Raw genomic sequence first — 27,747 nt, forward strand, 5'->3', positions numbered from 1 at the left:
CCCATTCTTGGGTATGTCTTTATCAGCAGTGTGAAAACATATCTGTAAGGTTGTTTCCCAGTGAGATTAGCATGTAAGTTGATGGACTAAGTAAAGCAGACTCCTCTCCCTAATGTAGTTGGGCATCACCTAGTTTGTTGAAGGCTTGAACAGAACACAGAAGCAGAGGTAGGAATAATTTGATCTCTCTCTCTCTCTCTCTCTCTCTCTCTCTCTCTCTCTCTCTGGTTGACTGCACTGGGTCATTGGTCCTCCACTCTTTGACTGGGACCTACATCATGTTTTTCAGGCCTTTACACTCAGAGTGAAACTATCTCATCTGCTCTGCTGGGTCTCAAGCTTGCAGATGGCAGATTTTGTGTCTTCTTAGCCACCGTAATCACACAAGACATTTTCTTGTAAATAAATATGAGTTGGTTCTGTTTCTCTGGAAAATAAAAGTGCACAACTGGTAATTGAATTTCACTTGATTATATGCCTCACTTTCAAGAACTCTCTATAAACAGGAATAAACACAGTTTTTGAAAGTGAAGAAATTAAATTAAAAATACATAAACTTAGAGATTTCAATCAGCTCTAAACCTCCTTCAGCTGATAAACAACTTTAGCAAAGTTTTAGGATTCAAAATCAATGCATAAAAAAATCACTGGCATTCCTATATGCCAAAAACAGCCAAGCCAAGAGTCAAATCAGAAAGGCAGTCCCACTCACAATTGCCACAAAAAGAATAAAATACCAAGGAATACAGCTAATCAGGGAGGTGAAATATCTCTACATGAGAATTACAAAATATTGCTCAAAGAAATCAAAGACACTAACAAATGGAGAAACATCCCATGCTCATGGATAGGAAGAATCAAAGTCATTAAAATGACCCTACTGCACAAAGCAATTTATAGATTTGATGCTATTCCTATTAAACTACCAACAATATTCTTCACAGAACTAGAAAAAAAACTATCTTAAAATTCATATGAAACCAAAAAAAGAGCCTGAGTAGCCAAGGCAATCCTAAGCTAAATGAACAAAGTTGGAGGCACTGAGTTACCCAACTTCAAACTATACTGCAGGGCAACAGTAACCAAAACAGCATGATGCTGGTGCAAAAACAGGCACATAGACCAATGGAACAGAATGGAGAGCCCAGAAATAAAGCTGTACATCTACAATCATCTGATCTTCAACAAAGCTGAAAAAAACAGGCAATGAGGAAAAGACTCCTTATTCAATCAATGGTGCTGGGATAACTGGCTAGCCACATGCAGAAGACTGAAACTAGACTCCTTCCTTACATTTTTGTATATGATGAAAATTAACTCAAGATGGATTGAAGACTTAAATGTAAAATTCGAAACTGTAAAAACACTGGCAGACAACCTAGGCAATCAATACCATTCAGGACACAGGAACTGGCAAAGATTTCATGACAAAGACACCAAAAGCAACCACAACAAAAGGAAGAATTGACAAATGTGATCTAATTAAACTTCAGAGCTTCTGCAGAGCAAAATAAATTATCAACAGAGTAAACAGACAACCTATAGAATGGGAGATAATAGTTGCAAAATATGCATCTGACAAAAGTCTAATATCCAACATCTATAAGAAACTTAAACAAATTTACAAGAGAAAAACAAACAACCCTATTAAAAAGTGGGCAAAGGACATGAACAGACACTTCTTAAAAGAAGACATACATGCCAAAAAGCATATGAAAAAAAAACTCAACATCACTGATCATGAGAGAAATGCAAATCAAATCCACAATGAAATACCATTTCACACCAGTCAGAATGGCTATTCATAATAATAATAATAATAATAATAAAACAGATGTTGGCAAGTTTGCAAAGAACAGGTAACACTTATACACTGTTGGTGGGAGTGTAAATTAGTTCAACCATTGTGGAAGACAGTGCAGCAATTTCTTAAAGATCTAGAGACAGAAATACCATTTGACCCAGCTATCCCATTACTGGGCATATACCCAAAGGAATAGAAATTGTTCTATTATAAAGACACACACACATGTATGTTCACAGAAGCACTATTCACAATATCAAAGACATGGCATCAATGTAAATGCCCATCAATGACAAATTGGATAAAGAAAATGTGGTATGCATACACTATGGAATACTATGTAGCCATAAAAAGGAATGAGATCACATTTTTTGTGGGAACATGAATGGAGTTGGAGGCTATTATTCTTAGCAAACTAATGCAGGAACAGAAAATCAAATACTGCATGTTCTCACTTTTAAGTGGGAGTTAAATCATGAGAACTTACGAACACAAAGAAGGAAACAACTGACACTGGGTTCTACTTTAGGGTGGGGTTTGGAATAGAGAGAGGACCAGAAAGGATAACTATTGGGAACTGGGATTAATACCTGGGTGATGAAATAACCTGTACAACAAACCCCCAGGACGTGAGTTTACCTCTGTAACAAACCTTCACACGTACTCCCAAAATTAAAAGGTTTTTTAAAGAATGAGAATACACAATAAAGAATTTTGACATGGAAAGAACCTTAAAAAATAAAAAAATAGCCGGGTGCGGTGGCTCAAGCCTGTAATCCCAGCACTTTGGGAGGCCGAGGCGGGTGGATTACCAGGTCAAGAGATTGAGAGCATCCTGGCCAACATGGTGAAACCCCGTCTCTACTAAAAATACAAAAAATTAGCTGGGCATGGTGGTGCATGCCTGTAATCCCAGCTACTCAGGAGGCTGAGGCAAGAGAATTGCCTGAACCCAGGAGGCGGAGGTTGCGGTGAGCCGAGACTGTGCCATTGCACTCCGGCCTGGGTAACAAGAGTGAAACTCCGTCTCAAATATATATATATAATATATTTAAAAATTACTTAGGGAGTCACACAGAGATGACTCAGAGAGAAACAATTAGCTTTGATAACTTGAAAAACAAAAACACATTAACAAAAGTTTTGTGCAAAAATAAACTTAATGAAATGTTAGCAGAGCCGCAATAGAATGGGGTTACTGCTGTATGCTAATATTTTTAACACAAAAGGTGAAGATGGTGGTGACTTTAAGCAGACCAGCATTTACCTGTTGGCAGGTGACTAAGGTGTCACTTTTTGTTCTGTTGTGAACTAGCCACATGACTGGAGGAGTTAACTTTCTTCCTCTGGGGGAAAGGTTTCATATCAGCCTGAAAAAAATGACTAAATAAAAATTACCTGGACACCTGCTGAAAATGCATATGTTCTGGCTCTGGCCCAGAGATTCAGGTTCAGCAGGTCCAGGGCAGTACCTGGGAATCTTCATTTTATTGTCTCCAAGGCTGAATCTGATGAGAAGACAAGTTTGGGTAAAACAGTAAAAGATGGTTTGCAGGTACTGTAAAATGTTTTGATGGCTAGCAGGGACGTCAGTATAGATAGCTTTAAGCAGGAAAAAGAAAAATATTGTAAAACATTATGTTTTTAAGTTTTTTCTAGTAATATGACATAAGGTTATAGGGAGAAAAATACCAAAATGAACAATAATTTTCCTGACTAAATAATGAGTCAAAACTCTTTCCCCAAAGCAACCATTATAAAGTTTCTTGTGATTCCTTCCAGAACTACAAGAATATGTCTACATAATATTCTAATACACTACAATGTATAAATAATAATATACACACAAATATACCTGGTCTTTATGTTCCTATTTGCAATAGAAGGAAACATGCCTGGCCATTCCACACCTTTCTTTGGTTTAAAAATTGTCTAGGCAATTGTTAAATGCCCATACACAGAGATCTATGTCCTTTCTTTACACAGTTGCATAGCTGGTTTTCTACTATGTGTGAACCACAATTTATTTGTGTAATCACTGTTGATGGGCATTTCAGTAGCTTTCGGTTTTCTGCTGTTACAAAAATACACTGCAATGAGCATCCTTTCTCAGATGCTTTGGTGAATTTTTGCAAGAATGTCCATGGGGTTACTTCTTAGCAGCTGGGTTGATGAAGGTTATGTGCATTTACAAATTTGATGAATATTACCAAATTCCCTGCAGAGAAGTTGCACTTATCTACATTCTCACTGTGGCATATGAGAGTGCTCATTCTGCATGCCCTCCCCAGCACTGAGTTTCATCAAATTTTAGTATTTTATTTTGTGGTCAAACAAAAGCTCATGTTTTCTTTTTAAATAAATATTTCTCAGTTTTGACACTGCTATTGATTCAAAGGGCTGGAGAGGTGTACTTTTGCCGCTTCCACGGAAGAGCTATGATTTATTTCTTGCTGTTCCCCATCTCCGCTTGTTCGTTTCTGAATCCAAGCACCAGAAAGAGTAAGAATTCCTTTTCCCCATTCTCTAACTACATTTTTCTTGCTTTCTCACAGACAGATCCAGATTATTGTTTCCTCCTGCTGCTTCCACGTGGTTCCCTCTCTTGTCGGTTGCAGGTCCAATGTCTGGCACCATGGTAGGGCATGGAGGACTGTGAGTTGATGACACTAAGCCTCTGCTCTGGGGCCACCCCCAGTTCCTTGCAGAGCTCTTTCTTTTGATTGGACCAGGAGATAAAGAGACATCAGTGTAAAAGCCCTGCTGAGCAGCAATCCCATTGCCTTCTGTGGCACCTAATCCACTTGAGCTCTTCCTGGCTCTCTCACGGGTCACTCACTGGCTTTGAGGACGCAGGCTGCTGGGGTGGCTGTGCCTGCTAACAGGCCAGAGACTGCGCAGGGCCCAGGGAACGAGAGTGGTGGCAGGAAAAGGAAGGGGCCTTGTTGACTCACTCGCTGGGCAGCAAGTGCTTAGTGACGAACAGTAAACAAAGGCAGTGGCAACAGTGCCAGTGGCAGGGAGCTCCATGCACAGACTTGCTAGAGACCCCTGCTCCTTGCTGGAAAGCTGTCCCATGACGAAGGCCTAGACTCGGACACGGAGACTTTCGGATGCAGCCTTTAATGAAGGACGCAGGTATTTCTTGGCCTCATTCACTTTTCTCCTATAAATCGGGGTCAGGGAGAGGGCAAACTTCTTACTGGGTCTGGGTATCGGGAATAAGGAGAACGCGGCTGGGCAAATCCCTGTCAGTGCTTTTTATAGTACTATTTGGAGTATTAGTTGTTCCAGGCCACTGGCTGGGCCTGATAAGACATTGTATTTGTTTTTTAGCAGTAAACAATGAGCCCAAAAGAGAAAGCATGAACTTTAGAATCAGACCAACCCTTGTTTGAATCACTGCTTTGCTATTCATCATCTGTGCAAATTCAAACAACTCTTTTAACTTTCCTGAGACTCAGTTTCCTCACCTGTAAAATGGGGATAATAATGCCCCATGTGTTACAATGTTGTTGTTGAGGATTCATGGGGTGACATGTGTAAGGCCCTTAGAACATACTTGGAGCATACGAGTAGCCCATAAATGATGAATGTCACTGTCTTTCAGAAGCAAGTGTTTTGGTTAATGCTTGAAGAGTATCAGTGGTTTAAAGTAAGAGGTCTCGGGCTATGTCTAGCTGACTTCCAGAAAACATTGAAAAAGAAATGATTTACCTAGCTTTATGTGTATGCTTAAAGGAAAGAAAAAACTCAGTTGAGGTTTTCAACAGGTTAAACAACCTTTTTTAAAAAAAGCAACAATTGAGTTCAGAGATGAGTTATGTCTATTTCTCCTGGCTAAATCCTGTGATTTGCTCTAGCTGAATCCAATTGATTCAGCTCTAGTAGCTGAAACCAATTGATTCAGCTCTAGTAGCTGAAACCAATTAAGTAGTTTATTCATTCAACAAGAACTTACTTGGTATCTCCTGGGCTAAGCCAGGTGCTAGATGCTGGGGATGTCTCCCCCAGCCCAGAGGATCTTCCAGATTGTACGGCAGTGGGTGTTGGAGGCAGAATGCTGGACCTGCATGAAAACTGGCAGTGACAGCAAGTGTTGAAATGAAGGCGGCACGGGCTCCTGGAAGAGGTGATGCTGAGCATAGCTTTAATGCTAAGCAGAAACTAGCAGGAGGTGGGAGCAGGGGGAGTGGGAAAGTCATCCCAAGCAGAGAGAAGCACATGCAAAGGTCCAGTGGCATGAATAAGTAAAGCATACTCTGGGAACAGCAGGCAGTTTGGACTAACTTTAGTAAAGTGGGGCTAGGGGAGTCTGATAAGAAGGGAGGCTGCAGAGGTGAACAGGGGAGAGCAAGCAAGGCCTTCTACGGCTCGGAGTTCACTCAGAAGGTCCCAGATAGGCACTGATAGTTTTAATGAAGGATGTGTCATGACTGCATTTAATATTAAGAAGATTAATCTAGTAGCAATATGGGTGTGGGATTGGAGAGGATGAAACCTGGAATGATGACAGATGGCCTAACCCAAGAAAACAACAGTGGGATGTAGAGAAGGGGAGGCCTCCAAGCTGGTGCTGCCCCCACTGGGAGCAAAAGCAAATCCACATGCATCTAATACTTTCATTGTAAATTTTACTGATGTGAAGGATGTATATTGCATAATTTACAAGTAATGAAATAAAATACTCTTTTTTTTTTTGAGACTTAAGTCTCAATCTGTCTCCCAGGCTGGACCGCAGTGAAGCGATCTTGCCTCATTGCAACCTCCACCTCCCAGGTTCAAACAATTCTCCTGCCTCAGCCTTTTGAGCAGCTGGGACCACAGGCATATGCCACCATGCCCGGCTAATTTTTTTTTATTTTTAGTGGAGATGGGGTTTCACGGTATTAGCCAGGCTGGTCTCAAACTCCTGATCTTGTGATCTGCCCACCTTGGCCTCCCAAAGTGCTGGGATTACAGGCATGAGCCACTGCAGCTGGCCATAAAATACTCTTTATTACAAATTCTATGTAGCCATTTGATTCTTACAGCAAGCATTTGTTGATTTTTGCCGAACTCTTGTGCCCTCGGTCAGCCTATTTGTAACTGATGAATGAACATAGTTCCAATATGAACATCGTTTGATATTTTTGTTCGCATTGACAAGTAAGAAGAAAGTGAAACAATGAAGATGATTGTCTTAACTTCACTCATCTGTCAATGACCTGAGTGACTGCTGGATTTTGAATTTGAATGAATATTTTCTCAATTTTTGTGTTATTCACAATTTAACAACTATGGACATGACACACTTTTAGGTTTAATCTGCATGAACATTTTCTCCATCACTTTCTTAGTCTTCTTAGGGAATGAAAAAACAGCAAACCGAGCCCTAATTTGCAGCTTTTGCCAGTTTCTGTGTTGTAAATACTACCACTGTGGCCAATCACAAGCTCCCAGTGTGATATGGCTGAACACAAAGGTGGAAGAGCTGTGCACCCGCACACAATCACGTGGTATTTCCATCATAGAAATGTATTTCATTTAAATCAGCTCCAAAGCACCAACAACAGTAAAATGCAGAAAAATAATTTGGAAATGGTGAGTTTTGAGTATATTGTTAATAATTTATTTAACTGGAGATTTTTATCATACTTTTTGTAACGGCTGTGTTTAACGACCAGCTTACAAAATTTCTGGAAATTAAACAGTTGGCTCTCACGGGCCAGTAGGAGCATACTTCAGCATGTCAAAGGATCCAAGAGAGGTGTAAGGAGCAGAATAGTGATGAGAAAATGACTCACGGGTGTGAATGAAGGGGGTACTTCCTTCTCCCTGGGGATGAAGCTGTTACTCACCAAAATGTTAGACTCGTTGAAAAGAACACCACGAAAAGATGACTGTGAATTCAACTGCTAAGGAGTAGCAAGGGCTGGGGTATGCAGCCCAGGACAATGCTACCTGTAGCTCCATTGGTGAAGACATTTCAGCTCTGAAGCCCTAGTTTTGCTGGCTTGTCTCTAGCCTCTTACCTGTCCTCTCCATATACTCAGTGTTCATGATATGAATATCTAGGATTTATTGAGAAACTACCATGTGCCAGACACAATAACTCATGGAACAGACAAGTAGAGAAGAAGTAACTTGCCCAGAGTGAGGTGGGATCAATCCAGCTCTGACCTCGGAGCCTGCTCTTCAGCCACTGTGCTTTTCTATTCCCGTTCCCCTCCTGAGTTTTATTGGCCCTGAGATGTCAGTGTTTTTAGCTGCTTTCCTGGCAGATGTTTACTTTTTAGGCTGACTCCTAAACCCAGACTTCTTTTCACCCTTTGTTGTGAAACTGATCTGGCAGTTTCTATTGCTAACTATCTTTTTTTTTTCCTTTTCTTGCCTTGGCTGTAAGCCTCCTTATTCCTGTATTTCCTTGAGCTATCATAGCCTAACATTGTTGGAAATAGAGTAGGTAGTGAAGGGAGGCAGGAAGGAGACGTGTAGGATGGTGCTCAGGAACCAGTTCCAGGAGGGCTGGTGCCAGGCGGGAGGCAGATCAAGCCTGAGCTGTCAGAACTCACTCCTCCATAGGTGCAAGATGGGCAAAACAGTGTCTGCCTCGATAGGAAATACGTTGGACATTTTTAAAAAGTACCATATAAGAATTTATTTTATTTCTTCTATTAGTGTCAGTTTTGTATGATGCCAGTCCACAGAGTGTAGGCAGCTCCTGAAGTCCTCACCTGCTAATTTACTGAGTCATTCAGTCAGTGGGGGAAGAAGGAGCTCCAGCCACGAGTGTCCCCACAGAGCCTGCAGAAGGACAGGAGGTGCATCTAAGACTGGAAAAAGGCCATCGGGTGAGGGGAAGCGGCTACAGCTCAGTCTGAAGAGGCGGGCCGGAGGTCCTGTAAACCTTGCTCAGGATCTGAGCTCATCCTTTGGAGAACAGAAAGTGACTGTGGCTGAAGGTTTTCATGAGGTGTGACATGGTCAGATCTGTGTTTTAGGAAGAGGACTCTGCAAGACAGAGAATGGATCAGGGCAGGGGCAAGCTATGGTTGGAGGAAACCATTTGTTATGATTTGCATTTCAGTGGTCATTCAGGGGAGGGTGCTAGTGGCTTAGACCAGATCTGGGGCTGGAGAGAAATGGTGAATTTTAGAGAGATTGTGGAGATGGTGATTAAAGTGATGGGGAGTTTAGGGGTGGAATGGAGACAAGAATGCTGTCCGAAGGTTTGGCTTGAGGGGTTAGGTGGTGGAAATGCCATCTGCTGTATTCAAATAAGAGAGGTTGAAGGAGGAGGAGGTGGAGAGAAGGTGAAATCAGCTATGTGCATCCAAGGGACATGCTGGGATCACCAAGCAGGAGCTCAAGAAACGGGTCCCAGCTTAAGACATGGCTATGAAGGGAAGGGACTGACTGTTGGTAACTTTGGAGCATGTAGAGTGATCTCCAGGGTGCAGGGCAGAGGGAAACCCAAGGACCACTGACATTTGGCGTTGCCTTTATTCACTGTTACAAATAATGCATGGCAAGGATCTCTGAATATACATCTTTGTCAGTTATGTACTTGGCAATTCCCAGAAGAGGAAGACCCTGATGGCAGGAATGGACATCCCTTGGCTCTTGATACAGATTACCAAACTGCTTTACAAATCAACTCTCCCAAATTGGCCACATGTAAGGTCTCCGAGAGGAACGGTTTCATTGCCCCCTCATGGGCACTGAGCGCTCCTCATCGAAGCCCGCTTGAGGAGTGAAAATGGGACTCATCACTGCTGCTTCCACTGGCAGCTCCTTGGATTACAGGCAGGAGTGGACAGTTTTCCATATTCTTTAATAAGGAATCACAGTTTGTTTTATGACCTTTCTTAGTCTCACTTTCTCAATTAACTGCTGCTGCTGGGCTCATAAGATTTTTCTCTCTTTTTCTTTGCACAGAATAGTTACTTTTGGTTTGACCTTCATCCCTTATCCCAGATGGCTGTATAGCTCTTTGTAGATATCACTGTGGGAAGCAGCTTTCTGACTCAGGGCCTGAGGAAGGGTATGTGGTAAATGAAGCCCAGGAGAAGAGCTTGAGATGGGAGTCCCCTCCCTGAAATCACTTGGAGTGGGATGCTGGGCAATGCCTCTGCCCTCTCCACCTTGGCTGTCTCCTATTTCTTATCTGTGCTACAGTAGATCTGTCTGTTAAGTGTGAGACACACAGTTAAGGACCTCCTCTTCTTTAACTACTATCTTTAATGGTCTGCTCTGGATGGATTAATTTGATTGAATGAAACTGCTTCAACTCTGGAGGAAAACTTTTAAACAGAGCATTCACCTAGTGGGATTTGTGTCAGGGTGAGCCACTTCTCAATCTGCGTTTGGCTAGGAACCCAATGACAGCTCAGTCCTGCCTGAGTCCCATCAGCTAGAAGTCTATCCTTCAATCATCACAGCAGGAGGAGAGAAGGCTAGGCTCTCCATGAAGGGGGAACTCCCAAGTCTGTCTGGCTCCTGGACCCCCCTGAAGGCTGCATTTCAGTGACCCTGGCCACTCTTGTCCCAGGTACCAGCTGCCCCACCAGCAACATCCACATGCAGCACGCCTCTGTGCGTCCTGTTTCCTGTATGCTTAGAATGTTCCCTAGGAGGCACAGAATCGGCATTGCTGGGACTTGTGCTCTCAATTTTGATAGATGGCTCTAAAATATCTATACCAATTTAATTCCCATATTAATGGGGGTTATGAGAGGGCCTGGTCTGCAGCCCCCACCTTGCTAATATCGAATATTTAAAATTTTGACCCTCTGATAAATTCTCATTGCTGTTTTGTTTTCCCTGATTTACTAGAAACACATAGCAAATCTTTTCAAATATTTATTGAGTTGCATTTTTTCACTTGGTTCTTTCTTAACTTTTAAATTAAAGAGTTTTCTTTTTTTCTAATCGACGAGTAAATAGTAATCCTTTTGCTATTATATGTATTTTCTCCTAGTCTGTTGCATATTTTCTTTTACATTTTATTTTTATATATGGTTGGATAAGAAATTGCAAAAAGTTGCAAAGAGCACAGAGAAGTTCCTATACCCTTTCCCCAGCGGCCCCCAGTGATTATATATTACCCTACTGCAGCACAGTGGCAAACCCGGACATTTGACATTGGTACAATGTGTGTACAAACTACTATGCCATTGTAACACACGTGTGGATTTATCAATCAAGATGCAAAACTATTCTATTGCCACAAAGATCTCCCCAGGCTCCTGTTCTACTCCCTGCCACTCTGCCCCTACCATCTCTGTAATCAGTCTCACAATAAGTGGCCTTTTGAGACTGGCTTTTCTCACTCAGCCTAATGCCTTGAGATCTATCCAAGCTGTTGCATGTATCGATAATTTGCTCTTTATTGCTGAGTAGTATTCCACGGTATGAAGATGCTACAATCTGTTTAACCATTCAAAGATGAAGGACGTTTTGATTGTTAGCAGTTTTTGGCTGTCACAAATAAAGCTGCTATTACAAATAACACATGTTCATATGCAGATTTCTGCGTGGATATTCGTTTTTGTTTCTCTGGGATAGGTGCACAGAAGCACAATTGCTCAGTTGTATAGTAAGGGTATGTTCACTTTTTCTCTTTTTTAAAAGAAACTGACAAACTGTTTTCTAAAGTGGCTGTACCACTTACATGCCCACCAGCAACTTAGGAGAGATCCAGTTTCTCTGCATTCTCTTAAGCATTTGGCATTATCACTTTGCTTTTTTTTTTCCTGTCATATAGGTAGGCAGGAATCTCCTTATAGACTTCATTTGCCTTCCCCTTATGGCCGGTGATGTTGAACATCTTGTCATATGCTTATCCGCCATGTGTATATCTTCAGTGAAATGTCTTTCCAAGCCATTTGCTCATTTTTCTAATTGGATTGTTTACTTTCTGCTGTTAAGTTTTGAAACTTCTATAGACATCCTACATGTAAGCACTCCACATTAAGCACGGCACCTAAATCTACTTTCTGCCTCTATGGATTTGTTTATTCTGGATATTTTATATAAATGGAATTACACAATATGTAAGTTTTTACATCTGGCTTCTTTTACTTTAGCATAATGTGTTCAAGGTCTGTGCATGCTGTAGCATGTATCAGTACTTGATTCCTTTTTATGGTTGAGTAATATTCCATTATATGAATGGACTACATTGTGTTTATCCATTCATCCCATGATTGACACTGAATTGTTTCCACTTTTTGGTTATAAATAATGTTGCTATGAACATTCACATATATTATTTGCAGAAATATCTGTTGGAGTCCTTTGTCCATTTTGAAATTGGATTTTGTGTTTTTGTTACTGAATTGTAGGAGTTCTTTATATATTCCAGCTACTAAACCCTTATCAGATTGATGATTTGCCAACGTTTTCTGCTGTTCTGCGGATTGTCTTTTCACTTTCTTGATAATGCCCTTTGATGCAGAAATGCCTTTTGATGTCTGTTGTCCAATTGGGTAATTTCTCTTGTTCTCTTCTCAATTCATGGATTGCCTACTCAGTCTTCTCCATTCTGCTGTTGAGCCCACCCATAGTGTTTCTAATGTTGGTATTGTATTTTTCAGTTCTAAAATTTCTATTTGGTTCTGTACATTTCTTTGTTGAGCCTTTCTTCATTTGTTATAATTGTGCTTGTCATTGCTCATGAAAATCCTAGTCAGATAATTCTAACATCGGTGTCATCTTGGCACTGGCTTCTGTTGTCTTTTTTCACTCAAGTTGAGACTTTCCTGGTTCTTGATATGATGAATAATAGCAGGCGTCCCCAAACTTTTTACACAGGGGGCCAGTTCACTGTCCCTCAGACCGTTGGAGGGCCGCCACATGCTGTGCTCCTCTCACTGACCACCAATGAAAGAGGTGCCCCTTCCTGAAGTGCGGCGGGGGGCTGGATAAATGGCCTCAGGGAGCCGCATGTGGCCCGCGGGCCGTAGTTTGGGGACACCTGAATAATAGCGATTGGATCCAAGATGTTTGGGTGCTATGATATAAAAATCTGGGCCTCAATTACATCTGCATTTTAGCACATGTTCCATGATACTGTATTGACAGAAGTACTCTGCCTCATTACTTCCAGGTAAAAATGGAAGTCTAGACCACACATTGAGGGCATCTTATTATTGCTACTAAGGGGTAACTGTTCTGGCTCCCCTCTAGCCATCTGCTGATACCACCCTTGCTAGGTGAGTCAGGGGCACCTTATTACCGCTCCTCATGCAACACTTCAGGGGGTGGTGAAAGTCCTGACCGTCTGCTACACCTTCCCTGGCACCACCCCAGTGGGGAGGCCAAAGGGCACCTTGTTATCACCAGCTACAGGTGACGTCTAGGAGGTGATGCAAGTCACCACTAGGTGGGAATGAGAGCTTCGGCTCCCACCCGGTCTTTTCTGAAATGACTGTGTGGAGGAAATGACTATGACTATGTACAATCTGGGCTCTCCTCTAGGCCCTTGCTGACCATTTGTTGAAAAGACTATCTCAAGACTAACGCTTTTGCTTCTTTGTCAAAGATCAGTTAAATGTATATGTTGGTTCTAATTTTTTGGCTCTCTGTTTTGTTCCTTTAATCCCTTTGTGTATTCTTTCACCAACATCACATTCTCCAGATTAATGTACTTTATTGTAACTCTTTTTTTAAACTAAAGAATGCATGTTAGAAGTTTTTATTGCCGCGCACGGTGGCTCAAGCCTGTAATCCCAGCACTTTGGGAGACCGAGGAGGGTGGATCACAAGGTCGAGAGATCGAGACCATCCTGGTCAACACGGTGAAACCCCGTCTCTACTAAAAATACAAAAAATTAGCTGGGCGTGGTGGCACGCGCCTGTAATCCCAGCTACTCAGGAGGCTGAGGCAGGAGAATTGCTTGAACCTAGGAGGCGGAGGTTGCGGTGAGCCAAGATCACGCCATTGCACTCCAGCCTGGGTAACAAGAGTGAAACTCCTACTCAAAAAAAAAAAAAAAAAAAAAAAAGTTTTTATTTTTTATTTTACTTTTTAAACCTTTATTTTAGGTGTAGGGGTACATGTGCATGTTTCTTACAGGGTAATCTTGTGTCACCAGGGTTTGTTGTACAGATTGTTTTGTTGTACAGTACTAAGCCTAGGACACAATAGTAATTTTTTCATGCTGCTCTTCCTTCTCCCAGTCTTCACCCTCAAATAGGACCCAGTGTCCACTCTTCCTCTCTTTGTGTCCATATGTTCTCCTCACTGAGTTCCCACTTATAAGTGAGAACATGTGGTATTTGATTTTTTGTTACTGTGTTAGTTTTCTAAGGTTAATGGCCTCCTACTCCAACCATGTTCCTGCAAAGGACATGATCTCATTCTTTCCTATGGCTGCATAGTATTACATTATATAGATATATAAAACATTTTCTTTTTCCAGTCTACCCTTGATGGGCATTTAGATTGATCCCATGTCTTTGCCATTGTGAATACTACTGCAATGAATATACACATGCATGTGTCTTTATGATACAACAATTTATATTTCTTTGGGTATATACCCAGTAGTGGGATTGCTGGGTCAAATGGTAGTTCTGGTTTTAATTCTCTGAGGAATTGCTACACTGATTTCCACAAGGTTGAACTAATTTATACTCCCACCAACAGTGTATTAATATTCCCTTTTCTCTGCAACCTCACCAGCATCTGTTATTTTTTGACTTTTTGATAATAGCCATTCTGACCGGTGTGAGATGGTATCTCATTGTGGTTTTGATTTGCATTTCTCTAATGATCAGTGATATTGAGATTTTTATCATGTACTTATTGGTTACATGTATGTCTTCCTTTGACAAGTGTCTGTTCATATCCTGCCCACTTTTTAATGGGGTTGTTTTTTTCTTGTGAATTTGCTTAAGTTCCTTATAGATGCTGAATATTAGACCTTCGTCAGATGCACATTTTGCAAATATTTTCTCCCATTCTGTAGGTTGTCTGTTGGTAGTTTATTTTGCAGTGCAGAAGCTCTTTAGTTTAATTAGAATCAGTTTTTCAAGTTTTGCTTTTGTTGCAATTGCTTTTGGCATCTTCCTAATGAAATCTTTGCCAGTGACTGTGTCCAGAATGGTCTTGCCTAGGTTTTGTTTTCCGGGGTTTTTACAGTTTTGAGTCTTACATTTAAGTTTTCAATCCATTTTGAGTTGATTTTTGTATACTTGTTTAAGGACGTAGTCTCGTTTTAATCTTCTGCATGTGGCTAGCCATTATCCTAGCACCGTTTGTTGAATAGGGAGTCCTTTCTCCATTGCTTTTGTCAGCTTTGTTGAAGATCAGATGGTTGTAGTGTATGGACTTATTTCTGGACTCTCTGTTCTGTTCCATTGGTTTATGTGTCTGTTTTTGTACCAGTACCAAGCTCTTTTGGTTACTGTAGCCCAGTAGTGTAGTTTAAAATTGGGTAGCGTGATGCCTACTGCTTTGTTCTTTTGCTTAGGATTCCCTTGTTAGAGTAACTCTTGAATTTGGATGGTATTAGTCCTACAACTTTGCTCCTCTTCTTCAGTATTGTGTTGTTTGTTCTAGGAGGCTTTTTTTCACTCCTTTTCATTTAAATTTTGGAATTAGTTGTTGATATCCATAAAATACATTTCTGGGATTAAATCTAGAGACCAAGTTGAGAATAACTGATATTTTAACAACATTGAGCCTTCTCTTGGTGAATATAAAATGCTCTTCATTTATTTAGATTTTAAAAATATTTAAAACAAACGTTTTTACTTCTTTAATCAGAATTTTGTAGTTTTCCTTATAGGGATCTTATACATATTTTGTTAAGTTCGTTTCTACATACTTCATAATTCTTTGGTGTTAATTTAATAATTGATATTGTGTTTATACTTTCATATTTCAGTTGTCATTGCTGACATTAATTAAAATCAAAACAGTTGAGTTTTTTTTTACATTAGCCTTTTGTCTTGGAATGTTTCTATAATCACTTATTAGTTCTAGGAGGTTTTTTGTGTATTATTTGAGATTTTATGCATAGACAATCATGTCATCTCTGAACGGAGATAACTTTATTTCTTCCCTTCTAATTTATATACCTTTTATTTCCTTTTCTTGTTTTATTACATTAGCTAGGACTTCCCATGGTGAGAGGGGACATCTTTTTCTTTTTCCTGATTTTAGCAGGAATGCATCTAGTTTCTTACCCTTAGATAATGTGTTGGCTGTAGACTATTTTTTTTTTTTCATATTTAAAAAAGATTAAGTTGAAGAAATTTCTCTCTATTCCTGGTTAGCAGAGCATTTTTATCATGATTTCCTGTTGGATTTTGTTAAATGCTTTTTTTGCATTAAGAAATTTCATCATATATATATTTTTCTTTAGTCTGTGAAAGTGGTGGATTACATTAACAAATTTTCAAATGTTAAACCAGCTTTGTATACTAGAATTAAATTTCACTTAGTCATGCGTATTATATTTATACATTGTTGGATTTGATTTGCTAATATTTTGAAGATTTTTACATCCTTGTTCATGAAAAATATTGACCTGTAGTTTTACTTCTTGTAAAATTTTTATCTGGTTTTGGTATTAGGGCAATTATAGCCTCAAAGAATGAATTAAGAAATGTTTCCTCTGCTTCTGTTTTCTGGGAGAGATTGTAGAGAATTAGTGTCATCTTTTCCTTAAATGTTTGGTAAACTTTAACAGTAAAATCATTTGGGCCTGGTCCTTTATGTTTTGAAAGGCTGTTAATTATTAATTCAATTTATGTAATGCATTTAAGCATAGTTAGATGATCTATTTCTCTTTGTATGAATTTTGATAGATGTCTCTTTCAAGGAATTGGTCCATTTCATCTAAGTCATTACATTTGTGGGCATATTACCCTTTTTAATGTCCATGAGATTGGTAGTGATGGCCCTTATTTCATTTTCAATTTTAGTTATTTATGTCTTCTCTCTTTTTTTTCTCTCTTGGTGACTTGGCTATGGGTTTATCAATTTGGTTGATGTTTTCAAAGAATCTGCTTTTGGTTTTGTTGGTTTTCTCTATTGTTTTTCTGTTTTCAATTTTATTGATTTCTGTTCTAATGTATTATTATTTGCTTTCTTTTATTCAGGCTTATGTTGTTATTTTTTTCTGTAGTTTCCTAAGGGTGGAAGGTTAGGTTTTTAATTTTAGATTTTTCTTCTGTCCTAATATATGCATTTAATGTTATAAGTCTCTGTGCAAGTACTTCCTTCATTGTATCTAACTTGTCTTTTCATTTTCGTTTACTTAAAAATATTTTTTATTTTCTCTTGAGATTTCCTTTTTGACCCATTTGCTGTTTAGAAGTGTGTTGTTTAATCTCCAAATAGTTGAGGATTTTCTGGCTATCTTTCTGTTATTGAGTTACAGTTTGGTTCTACTGACAGCATTCTTTGTATGATTTCTGTACTTTTAAACTTGTAATCCCAGCTACTTAGGAGACTGAAGCACAAGCATACTTAAACCCAGGAGGTGGAGGTTACTAGTGAGCCAAGATTGTGCTACTGTACTCCAGCCTGGGCAACAGGATGAGACCTTGTCTCAAAAAAAAAATAATAAATACTGATCTGTAGTTTCACTTTCTTGCAAAGTTTTTATCTGGTTTTGGTATTAGGACAATTACAGCCTCATAGAATGAATTAAGAAATGTTCTCTGTGCTTCTAAAATAAAGTAAGTAAGTTAGTTTATGACCTGATTTGTGATATGTCTTAGTGAATGTTCCATGTAAAACTGCAAAGAACAGGTATTCTGTTGCTGGATAAAATAGCCTATAGCCTATAGCCTATAGCCATCAACTAGATCCAGTTGTTTGGCAGTGTACCTAGTGTAGCTATGTCTTTACTGGTTTTCTGCCTGCTGGATCTGTTAATAGAGTGGTGCTGAAGTCTCCAGCTGTAATAGCAGATTGTTTTTTCCACCTTGCAGTTCTACCAGTTTTTACCTCAAGTATTTTGATGCTCTGTTATTAAGTGCATATGCATCAAAGATTGTTATGTCTTCTTAGAGCATTGACTTCTATCATTATGTAGTGCCCCTTTTTAATTCCTGATAATCTTCTCTATTCTGAAGTCTGTTTTGTCTGAAGTTAAGATAGTTACTCCAGCTTTCTTTTTATTTGTGTTAGTATAGTATATCTTTTTACATCCTTTCAGTTTTCTTAGAATTAATCTTTTTATTCCTTCTGTTTACTTTTAACTTATTTGTGCCTTTATATTTAAAGGGGGCTTCTTTTAGACAACAAAGTTGGATTTTGTTCTTTAAGTTGCTCTGTCAGTTTCTGTCTTTTAACTGGCATACTTAGATCTTTATATTTAAGTGATTATTGATGTTGTTAGATTAGTAGCCACCATATTTATAACTGTTTTCTATTTGTTGCACTTGGTTTCTGTTTCTTTTTAAAATCTTCCTGTACTTTTCTGCCTTCTCTAGTTGTAATTCAGCATTTCATGTTATTTTAGCCTATAAGTTATATTTCTTTTTCAAAATATTTCTAGTAGTTGCTCTAGAGTTCGCAGTATACATTTACAAAAAATTTAAATCCACTTTCAAATAGCGCATGTGTAGTACAGGTATTTATTACAGAGTAATATCGGTTTCTCTCTTCCAGCCTTTATAACTGACTGGCATTTATTTTACTTATTCATAAGGTATAATCACCCAATATATTGTTGCTATTATAATTTGAAAAAATGGTTACCTATTAGATCAATTAAGAATAAGGGAAATAAATGGCTTAAGATCTGTATTTCTCTTCTGTATCATTTTTCTTCTCTCTGAAGAACTTTAAACACTTCTTGCAAGGCAAGCCTACTGGTGACCAATATATTCAGTTTTTGTTTGTCTGAGAAAGTCTTTATTTCTTTTCACTTTGAAAGATAACTTTACAGGATACAGAGTTCTATATTGGTAGTTTTTTTACTTTCACACTTTAAATATTTCATTCTACAATCTTTTTACTTGGATAGTTTGTGAAGAGAAGTCCATAGTGATTTATCCTTTTTCTGCTATTTGTAAGTTACATTTCTCTCTCTCTCTTTCTTTTTATTGCTGGGGAATATTAATTTACCTTTTTTTTAACTTTTAAGTTTAGGGGTACATGTGTTTCTTTTATTTATCCTGCTTGATGCTTTCTGAACTTTCCATATCTGTGGTTTGGTGTCTGTTATCAATTTTGAAATATTCTCAGCCATTATTCAATTTTTTTTTCTATTCATTTCCATCTTCCCCTTCTGGTATTTCCTTACGCAAATGTGACAGCTTTTGAAATTGTTCCACAGTTCTTGGATATTCTGTTCCATTTTTCTTCATTCTTTGTTTTCTTCACGTTTCCATTTGGGAAGTTTCTAGTGACACATCTTTAAGCTCCTTGATTCTTTCCTTGAAGGTGTCCAATCTACTGGTGAGCCCACTGAAGGCATTCTTCATTTCTCTCACAATGCTGTTGATTCTAACTTTAAATTTTTTATTTTTAGAATTTCCAGGTCTCTGCTTAAGTTGCCCATCTATTCTTGCATCTTGCCCGCCTTTTCCATTTGAACCCTTAGCATATTAATCATAGTTATTTTAAATATCTGATATGATAATCCCAAGATTTCTGCTATTTCAGAATCTGGGTCTTTCACTTGTTTTGTCTATTCAAACTGAGTCTTTCGTTGTTTGTATATATGACTTGTATTTTTTGTTGAAAGCTGGACATGTTGTATTGGGTAATAGGAGATAAACGTGCCTTTAGTGAGAGCATTTATATTTATCTGGCTAGGAGTAATGCTGTGTTTACTGTTTGCTATAGCTGTAGGTATTATAATTAATTTTATGTGTCAATTTAAACAAGACCATGGCTGCCCAGATGAAATGTTATTTTGGAATGTGTCTGTGAGGGTATTTCTGGGAGAGATCAGTGTTGGAATTGTGCTATGGGTGGGCATCATACATTCTACTCAGGGCTGGAATAGAACAAAAGACAGAGGAAAGAGACACTCATCCCTTTTTTCCTACCTCACTGCTTGATATGTGAGGTAGGAATAAATGGATGGACATCTCATCTCATCCCCTGCTCTGGGACTGGGATTTACATATTGGCTTTGGTGGTTCTTAGGCTTTCAGACGTGGACTGAATTATGCCATTGAGTTGCCTCAGTGGTATAATGGTATAATGGTCTCAATGGTCTTCAGCTTGTGGAAAGCAGATTGTAAAACTTCTCAGCCTCTATAATATCTATCTATATATGTGTATAGATCTAGCTATTCTTAGCCATTGTTACCTTAAATATTTCATGTATTTTTCTACTCCTTTTCATTTTCTCCTTTGAGTATCCCCTTACACATATGTTATACCTTTTGTAATTGTTCCACAATTCTTGGATATTCTATCCAATATTATACATTGCATATATATATATATATATATATATATATATATATATGTGTGTGTGTGTGTGTGTGTGTGTGTATGTGTATATCTATACATACACATATATATGTATATATATATATACACACACACACACACATATATGTATGTACATATACATATACATATACATATACATATACATATACATATACATGAATCTTACTGGTTCTGTCTTTCTGGAGAACCCTAATACAGTAGGTATCTGATACTTCAATTTCTTCGATTGTTCTTGTTTTTCTCTCCCTTATTGTCTTCACTTTTTCCTGGAAACTCCTTCTTAAGTAGAATCTGGGCCTTGCTGTTCTTCAGCTGTTCTTATACAGAAGTCCTGGTGGTGTAGTGATAAGGTGGGAGAGAAGTGTGTGTGCTCTATAATTCTATGAGAAGTGAGTCTATTACCCCAGGCTGTGACCTTAGCTTCCTTCCCTCTAAGATAAGAAAACAAGTGTGTGTGTGTATACTCTCTCAAATACAGACACACACTCACATACACACTCACAAATTCACATACTACCGGTTCTGTTTCTCTGAAGACCACCAACAGATATATTATGAATACATTACATATTAATCAAACATCATGCAAAATGGTTCTTATATACAAGTCACTAGATAGTAGCACATAATGCTTTAAACTAAATTTAAAGGTTCAAGACAAAGTTGCTTTTTAAATTCAGAACTTTAATAATTTGAATACTAATTTAAACACATATGGCTTTAATTAGTATTCTTATCTCACAACCCTAGCCTTCCACTCTTGCAGAAATTTAAATAGCCCTTACTAGCTGTGTGACTCTTGTGACTTTAAGTCAGTTAAATTCTCAGTTAACTCATCTGGAAGTGGGAATCATTTTTGCCTTTTCTATCTTTAAGGATTTTCTGTGTGAATCACAGAAGTCTCTGAAAACTCTGTAAGCTATAAAGAGCTACTCTCCTTAGAAGTCATTATCATCAAGTATAATTGGTTAGGATTCAACTAATTCACATCCATTATGAAAGTGTGCATCCTTTCATCTATAAATGCAAGATTCCACGTTGGAATCCTCAAGAATGGTAGGGCGTCCTCCAATTGCCTTTCTTGTGTTAATTAGCTTGTTGTTTTTTACACCCACCTTGTAAGGTAGGAGCTAACATTTCTGTTTTATAGATGGGGAAATGAGGTGTGGAGGGTATCCTTGTTCAAGGTCATACTGTGTCAGTGCTGTAGCCACTATTTAAAGCAGGGGCTGTGGGGTAGAAAACAGAGCAGGGAAAGGTCTGTGTGGAGAAAGTGATAGTGATGCAATGTCAGCACTCACTCAAGGTCAGGTTCTGGGAAGCTGACTGTCAGAGAGTTCCAGCAGACAAGAGCCTTGACACCTTTAACTCTTTAGGGCCTAGATGAGGCAGGACAGTCTTTTTCTCCTTCGGGGAAAAATGCAGTTTGCCTTCTGGAAAGTTTTGTTCAGGTCTCTGGTCTGACCGTGGGCAGATGGTTTTTAATAAATGTCCAGAGGGAGAAGGAATGAAAAGGGACCGAAGGATAAAAAGGAGAAGAGAGGAAAAGATCACTCTGAGAGCTTCGATTCCCTGGGAGTCCCGCGTTCCTCCTGGTTCCTTCCTAGGGTGTCATGGAGATATTTAAGGCATTCTGCTAAGGTTGAAAATGGGATGTTTATAGCACCTCAATCCTGGCAGACAGATGGAAACAATTAACACCATATCTTAAAAATCCCATAGTTGGAAGCTGCTCAGCAGCCCTGATGCTTAAAATCCCTTTCTGGATGGTTGGAGCGGAGATGAAAAGAGAAAAGAAATAGGATGTGCTCATCACCTTTTACACGCCGACCACTTGGACAGGTCCATAAGGTCACTGCTGCTATTAGCCCTATTTACCAGAGGATAAGACTGAGGCTCAGAGAGGTAAGTATGTGCCCTGTGCCCAGGGTCAAGGAGCTAAGAATTCAACCTAGCAAAGCTCATGTCTTTTTCAGGAAAACAGGCAGAGACTGTTGAATGATGACAAAGAACTTGGGGTGGTCTGAATAAAGCCTCCCTCTACAAAAAGGTAAAGGTTGGCTAGGCATGGTGGCTCATGCCTGTAATCCCAGTACTTTGGGAGATGGAGGAGGGTGGATCACTTGAGGTCAGGAGTTCGAGACCAGCCTGGCCAACATGGTGAAACCCCATCTCTACTGAAAATACAAAAATTAGCCAAGTGTGGTGGCGGGAGCCTATAATCCCAGCTACTTGGGAGATTGAAAGGCAGGATAATTGCTTGAACTTGGGAGGCAGAGGTTGCAGTAAGCAGAGATCGTGCTACTGCACTCCAGCCTGGGCGAAAGAGTGAAACTTTGTCACAATAAATAAATAAACATAAATTTAAAAAAGGTAAAGGCCTGATTTGTGGGACCTGTGAATGTTACAGGCAAAAAAAAAAAAAGAAGAAGAAAGACAGCAGATGCAATTGGGTAAAAGGCTCTTGAGATGGGAAGATTGCCTTGGATTATCTAAATGGAACTTAACTAGAATCATAGATGTCTATAAAAGGGAGGCAGGGGGAGATTTAAAACAGAAGAAGAGAAGGCGATGTGACCACAGAGGCAGAGACTGGAGTGCCATGGCCACAGCTGAGGAATGTGGGCAGCTGGCAGAAGCCAGAGGAGGAGGTGGGGGAAGGATTCTCCTTTGGAGCCCGTGGAGGGACCATGGTCCTGTGGACACCCGGACTTCAGCCCAGTCAAACGGATTTTGGATTTCTTGTCTCTGGAACTATGAGATAATAAATTTCTGTTGTGTTAATCTGTGAGATTTGTGGTAATTTGTTATAGAAACCATAGGAAACCACACAGGTCCTCAAATAGAATCCTGAGGGACAACACTTCAGGGACCCTGAGAGGGAGAAAGAATGTGGAGGAGGTGAGGGCCAGCCAGGAGTTTGGAGAAACAAGGAGTGTTCCAAGGAGAGACAGTGGCCTGGTCACCTGACCCATGAGGCCAGGAGTCCTGTGCCTCGTCCCCGTCCTGTAAGGCCTCCTCTGCTTCCCCTGGTTCCACTCCTTCTCCTCCTGGGCAGTGGCACCGTGGGCTCCAGAGCTGGAAAGATCCTTAGAGGCCTCTGAGACCTTGGTCCAAGTTCTGTCCCGTTACAGGGGTGTCTCCAGGGCATTCCAGCGTTCCAGACGGTTGTCAATCTTACTAACCAGCCACAGAGATGAAGGCCAGAGGTTGTGTATAGTGGCTTGATGGTGAGCTGGGGAGGGGAGATGAATGAAGACAGAACACTGAAATGTGACCAAAATCTCACAGTTCAAAAGCCACTATACACTCAGTCAATCAATACACGATTAGGAGGAACAGAGAATCTTACTTCTTCAGAAGCCGGCACTTTACAAATGCTGCAAAGTATCTTGGCAACAAATGCGTATGGTGTGCTCCCTGGGGGAGGTGGCTGAGCCCTGCAGCTGACACTCAGGAGTCGACTGGGCAGCTCACTAGGGGACATGGATCCAAGGATTCTTCCTGGGGGTGTGCAGGGACAGGGAGCAGATGCAAGCCTCGCCCTTGATTAAAATCGTCCCCATTTACAGGACTGGTGACCATCAGATGAGCTAAGGTGTTAGCTAGCCAGCCCTCCAGAACTCTCCCTTCCTTCTAGTTAATACTCAGCCGCAGGCCAGTGTCAAAGGCTTCTCCTTGGCTCTGCCGTGTGAGTTGCATATGCTCTGGAAACCAGCAGGTAGGCCAAGATTCATATTGCTCCTAGGCCAAAATGCAAACCCTTTTCCTCGACCTAAGAGGTCTGCAAGCAGACAGGGCCTGCTCACCTCTCCAACACCACCTCCCACCTCCCCACCCCTCATTTACCACCCTGATCTCCCTCACCACGGGTGGGCTTCTTTCAGTTTTCAGGATCTGCCAAACTCTGGGATTCCGTGCTTGCTCTTCCCTCTACCTGGGAAGTTTTTCCCATGGCTGGTGCCTTCTCAACCTCCAAATCTCAGCTTCAGTGGCACCTCTTGGAGGTGCCTTCCTTGACCACTTCAGCTAAGATGTCCCCCACACCAAAGGCTTGCGACAGTGCATCACCTTTGCTACTTCATAGTCCGTCATTCTACAGAATTGTCTTATTTGCTTACCTTCTTGTCCTCTGTCTCCCTCTGCCCATTCCCAAGCCTCTCAGGATAGGATGTTAACATTGTTCCTCATTCTACTCGTAGTACAGAGCTTGAAATATACTAGGTCTTTGATGAGTATTTATTAAATGTAGTGATGGCTGAGGCCAGGCTGTAGGGACAGCCTCACTGATGAAGCTCAGGGCTGCTGTTGCCATGGCACATGGAAGAGGGAGGCCCAAGTGGAAGCACTAAAGATCAAGGGCAGGGGAAAAGATTCCAGCCTGAGGCAGGCCAGGGAGAGGGGCTGCTACTGGACCAGGCCAACAAAAGTGAGTCCTGGCGGGCAGGATGCTCCTCAGTCTGGGAACTCACTGGAAAGGGCCTGAGGAAGCTTCTGGATGGGCTAGTGGAGTCTCAAATGGCAAAGAGGATTTCTATGCTACTACATGAGCCCAGACACCTTCAGATACTGGTCAGTACAGAGGGTTCGTCCACGTAGGTGAGATCTGGGACGTTGCATGAGAGATAAGGGCTGGGGTGGTAGAGGGGCCCCCAAAGGAATGCCCATTGACTGGATGCTTTCCCAGCACACCCTCAGTGTCAGATCTATCTGTGCGTGGGATCCCTGCATCCTTTACATAGCTAATGATCCCCTTTTCAGTACATGATACAGCCCACCAGACCATGAAAAAATTGGAGAGAAGCCCAGAGACATCTTGGTGTGATGGCTAAAGGCTGGTGACTGTTTCATAGCCTGAGATTACAAGCTCCATAAAGTGCTTCACAGCATTTCCACAGCCAGCATAATACAGTGGGGAAGAGCCCTGCCTCAGACACCAAGAGCATAAACCCAAGTCCAAGCTATGTGACATGGGCCAAGTCACTTAATCTCTCTGTCCCTCAGTTTCCTCATCTGTAAAAGGGGGCCCTATTTCAGAAGGCTGTCATGAAGCTTAAATGAGTTAGCATATAAAGCACTCTGAACAGTGCCTGGCATACCGTAAATGCTATGGCAGTGTTGCTTGTTAGTGTCATTCAAGGAAGTAGCAGTGGACTTTGAAGTACTATTCACAATATCACACAGAGATTACAATGTTAACTGTGAGTCCAGGCTGGTTCTTGAGGGCTGGTGGGCTAGTGTGGAGGAATGTCTTACTTCATAATTTATCACAAGCCCAGTGTGACGGAACATGGTGAGGGAGGAACATGGTAAGCAAGGGACAGGGGTGTGGGAAGTGGGAACGTAAGAAGAGGGAGGTAAGCAAGGAACAGGGAGGTGGGAAGTGGAGTCGGAGAGGTGGCAGACCCTGTCTGCCTGCCAGACCTCTCAGGTCAAGTATAGGAGTTTGCATTTTTGCCTAGCAGCAATACAATTCATGGCCTACCTGCTAGCTGGCAGAGCATGCATAACCCACACTGTAATCCCCAGGCCAGTCAGGGAAATTCAGAGCTGTGGTTGGTTCCCAGGCTCCTGCACTCTCTGGGAACCATGAGAGTGTACATGGGAACAAGCATGACAGCTTCTTTTTTTTTTTTTTTTAATTGAAAGGATGATGAGTAGTTTTCTGTAACTGACTCCTGGCTCATGGTTATATTTGATATGGAAGTTGTGATCCTGACACTTCCAGTAATAAGAACAGCAACTTCAAGCCTCAGGTGACTCTTTGCTTTTTAAAAAAGAAGGATGCTTGATTGGCAAACCATATCAATTATGTGTTTTTCCAGATGCTGGATGCTCCTTTTAAAAAATTCTAATAAGAGAAAAAAGGGTTCCAATCAAAACACATTTTTATTGTCTTTTACATTTACCTGTGTTATTATCTTCACTGGTGCTCTCGTTTGATCCTGTGTGTTTGAGTTACTGTCTAGTGTCTTTTCTTTCAGTCTGAAGGACTCCTGTTAGTAGTTCCCAGTGGGAAGGGTGTGCTAGCAACAAATTCGCATGGTTTTTGTTTATATGGATATGTCTCAATTTCTCTTTCAATTTCGAAGGATTGATTGCTTTGTTGTCTACCAAATTCTTATTTGACAGCCTTCCCTCCAAGTATTTTGATAAAATATCAAAAGCATATTTTGATATTGTGTGGGGTTTTTCTAATTGCTTTGTAACTAAAAAAAAAAAAAATGTATTAAGTCTTCTAGGCTGCTGTGGCTATTTAAGACCATATCCATATGTCATCCAACTGCCTTTTGGCCTCCATAAGGTTTTTAATGAGAAATCAGCTGTTCATCGTATTGGGGAGTCCTTGTTTGTGATGAGTCCTGAATATTTCCTCCCATTCCTCCCTGCTCAAAGTTTACAGTTGTATGTTCTACATTCAATCTATGGTTTATTTTAAAGTAATTTTTGCATAAGGTCTAAGGTTTAGGCTCGCGTTCAGCTTTTTTCCCTGATGGATCTAGCAATATTTGTTGAAAAGTTTGTCCCCCCCCCGCCATTGAATTATTGTACTGAAATAAAGGTTGTAACTAGCCACACCAGCCTAGAAGACTTGTAGTGAATTTTTGTCTAGTCATAAAGCAATTTAAGAAAAGCTCCCCCATTCAATATTTTATTTTGGGATTTAGAGATTTTTCTAAGAATCACGGTCTTGTTCTTCCCCATTTTTATCTTTAATAAGCAAGCTTTCATGTGGTTATAGAGAGTTAGAAACCTGTGGTGGAATGGGAATGCCTAGTCCATAAGTCTCAAACACTTTATAAAAAGAGAGGAGAGATTAAAAAAAGAAAAGAAAAAAAAAAAAAGGAAAGGAAAGAAAAAGAAAAGAAACAAATAAGAAAAAGACGGAGGGCCTGGAGTTCAGCTTCGAAATCATGACTTTTTACCTGATTACCTTGGACTTCTTTCCTGTCTGTAAATGGAAACGCTAGTCCCTTCTTCATAGACTCCTTGTGATAAGTGACAGTTCACAGGCCAAGCTTCCTGAGGGGGTCCCGCTGTGGCTCCCTTCCTGCCCCAGGGAGACGTGGCAGAGCAAGCCTCTTTCTCTTGGAACCTGCCTCTCTTCTTAAGGCTGGAGGAGGCTGGTGGCAGAGGTGTCTGCAGGGAGCTGGGCAGCTGGGGAGCAGAGCTTGGATGAGTGTGCTAATGGGGATGGGGATGCCTCTACGTGCTCTGCATCTCGCGCCTGACACCGTACACCCTCCCTGCTTGAGCTCTGGCTGTAGAGAAAGATCAGTGAGGATGTAATGGATTAGGAAAAGCCCGGCTGGCTTCTTCCTGTGCCACCCAGCACCTGGGTCTCTGGAGATTAGTGGGTGGCAGCTTTGCAGGGAGATAGACATTTAAACGTCAGCTTTGGTCTAAAGGCCCTACTTCCCAGAAGAGAGGGAAGAGAAGACTAGCTCTCTTCAGCCTCCTCCAGTTTCTCCGAGGCTGCCCCTTTCTGAAACATGGGGCTCATACTTCTGTCTAGTAAGTCTTG

The 27,747-nt window shown here is 40.6% G+C and overlaps 1 protein-coding gene across 2 annotated transcripts in view; it reads left to right on the forward strand.

The window, feature by feature from the left end:
* The first annotated feature begins 4,663 nt into the window (after positions 1–4,663).
* The window catches only part of FRMPD2 (FERM and PDZ domain containing 2), a 126,820-nt gene continuing 103,736 nt past the window's right edge, over positions 4,664–27,747 (forward strand). For both annotated transcript variants that reach the window (XM_074382147.1, XM_003929971.4), the window contains exon 1: positions 4,664–4,942. In XM_074382147.1, coding sequence (XP_074238248.1) covers positions 4,918–4,942 — 25 coding nt within the window. In that variant the 5' untranslated portion in view covers positions 4,664–4,917. The remainder of the gene's footprint in view (positions 4,943–27,747) is intronic.

Source organism: Saimiri boliviensis, chromosome 12 (assembly GCF_048565385.1).
Source record: "Saimiri boliviensis isolate mSaiBol1 chromosome 12, mSaiBol1.pri, whole genome shotgun sequence".
Lineage (NCBI taxonomy): Eukaryota > Metazoa > Chordata > Mammalia > Primates > Cebidae > Saimiri > Saimiri boliviensis.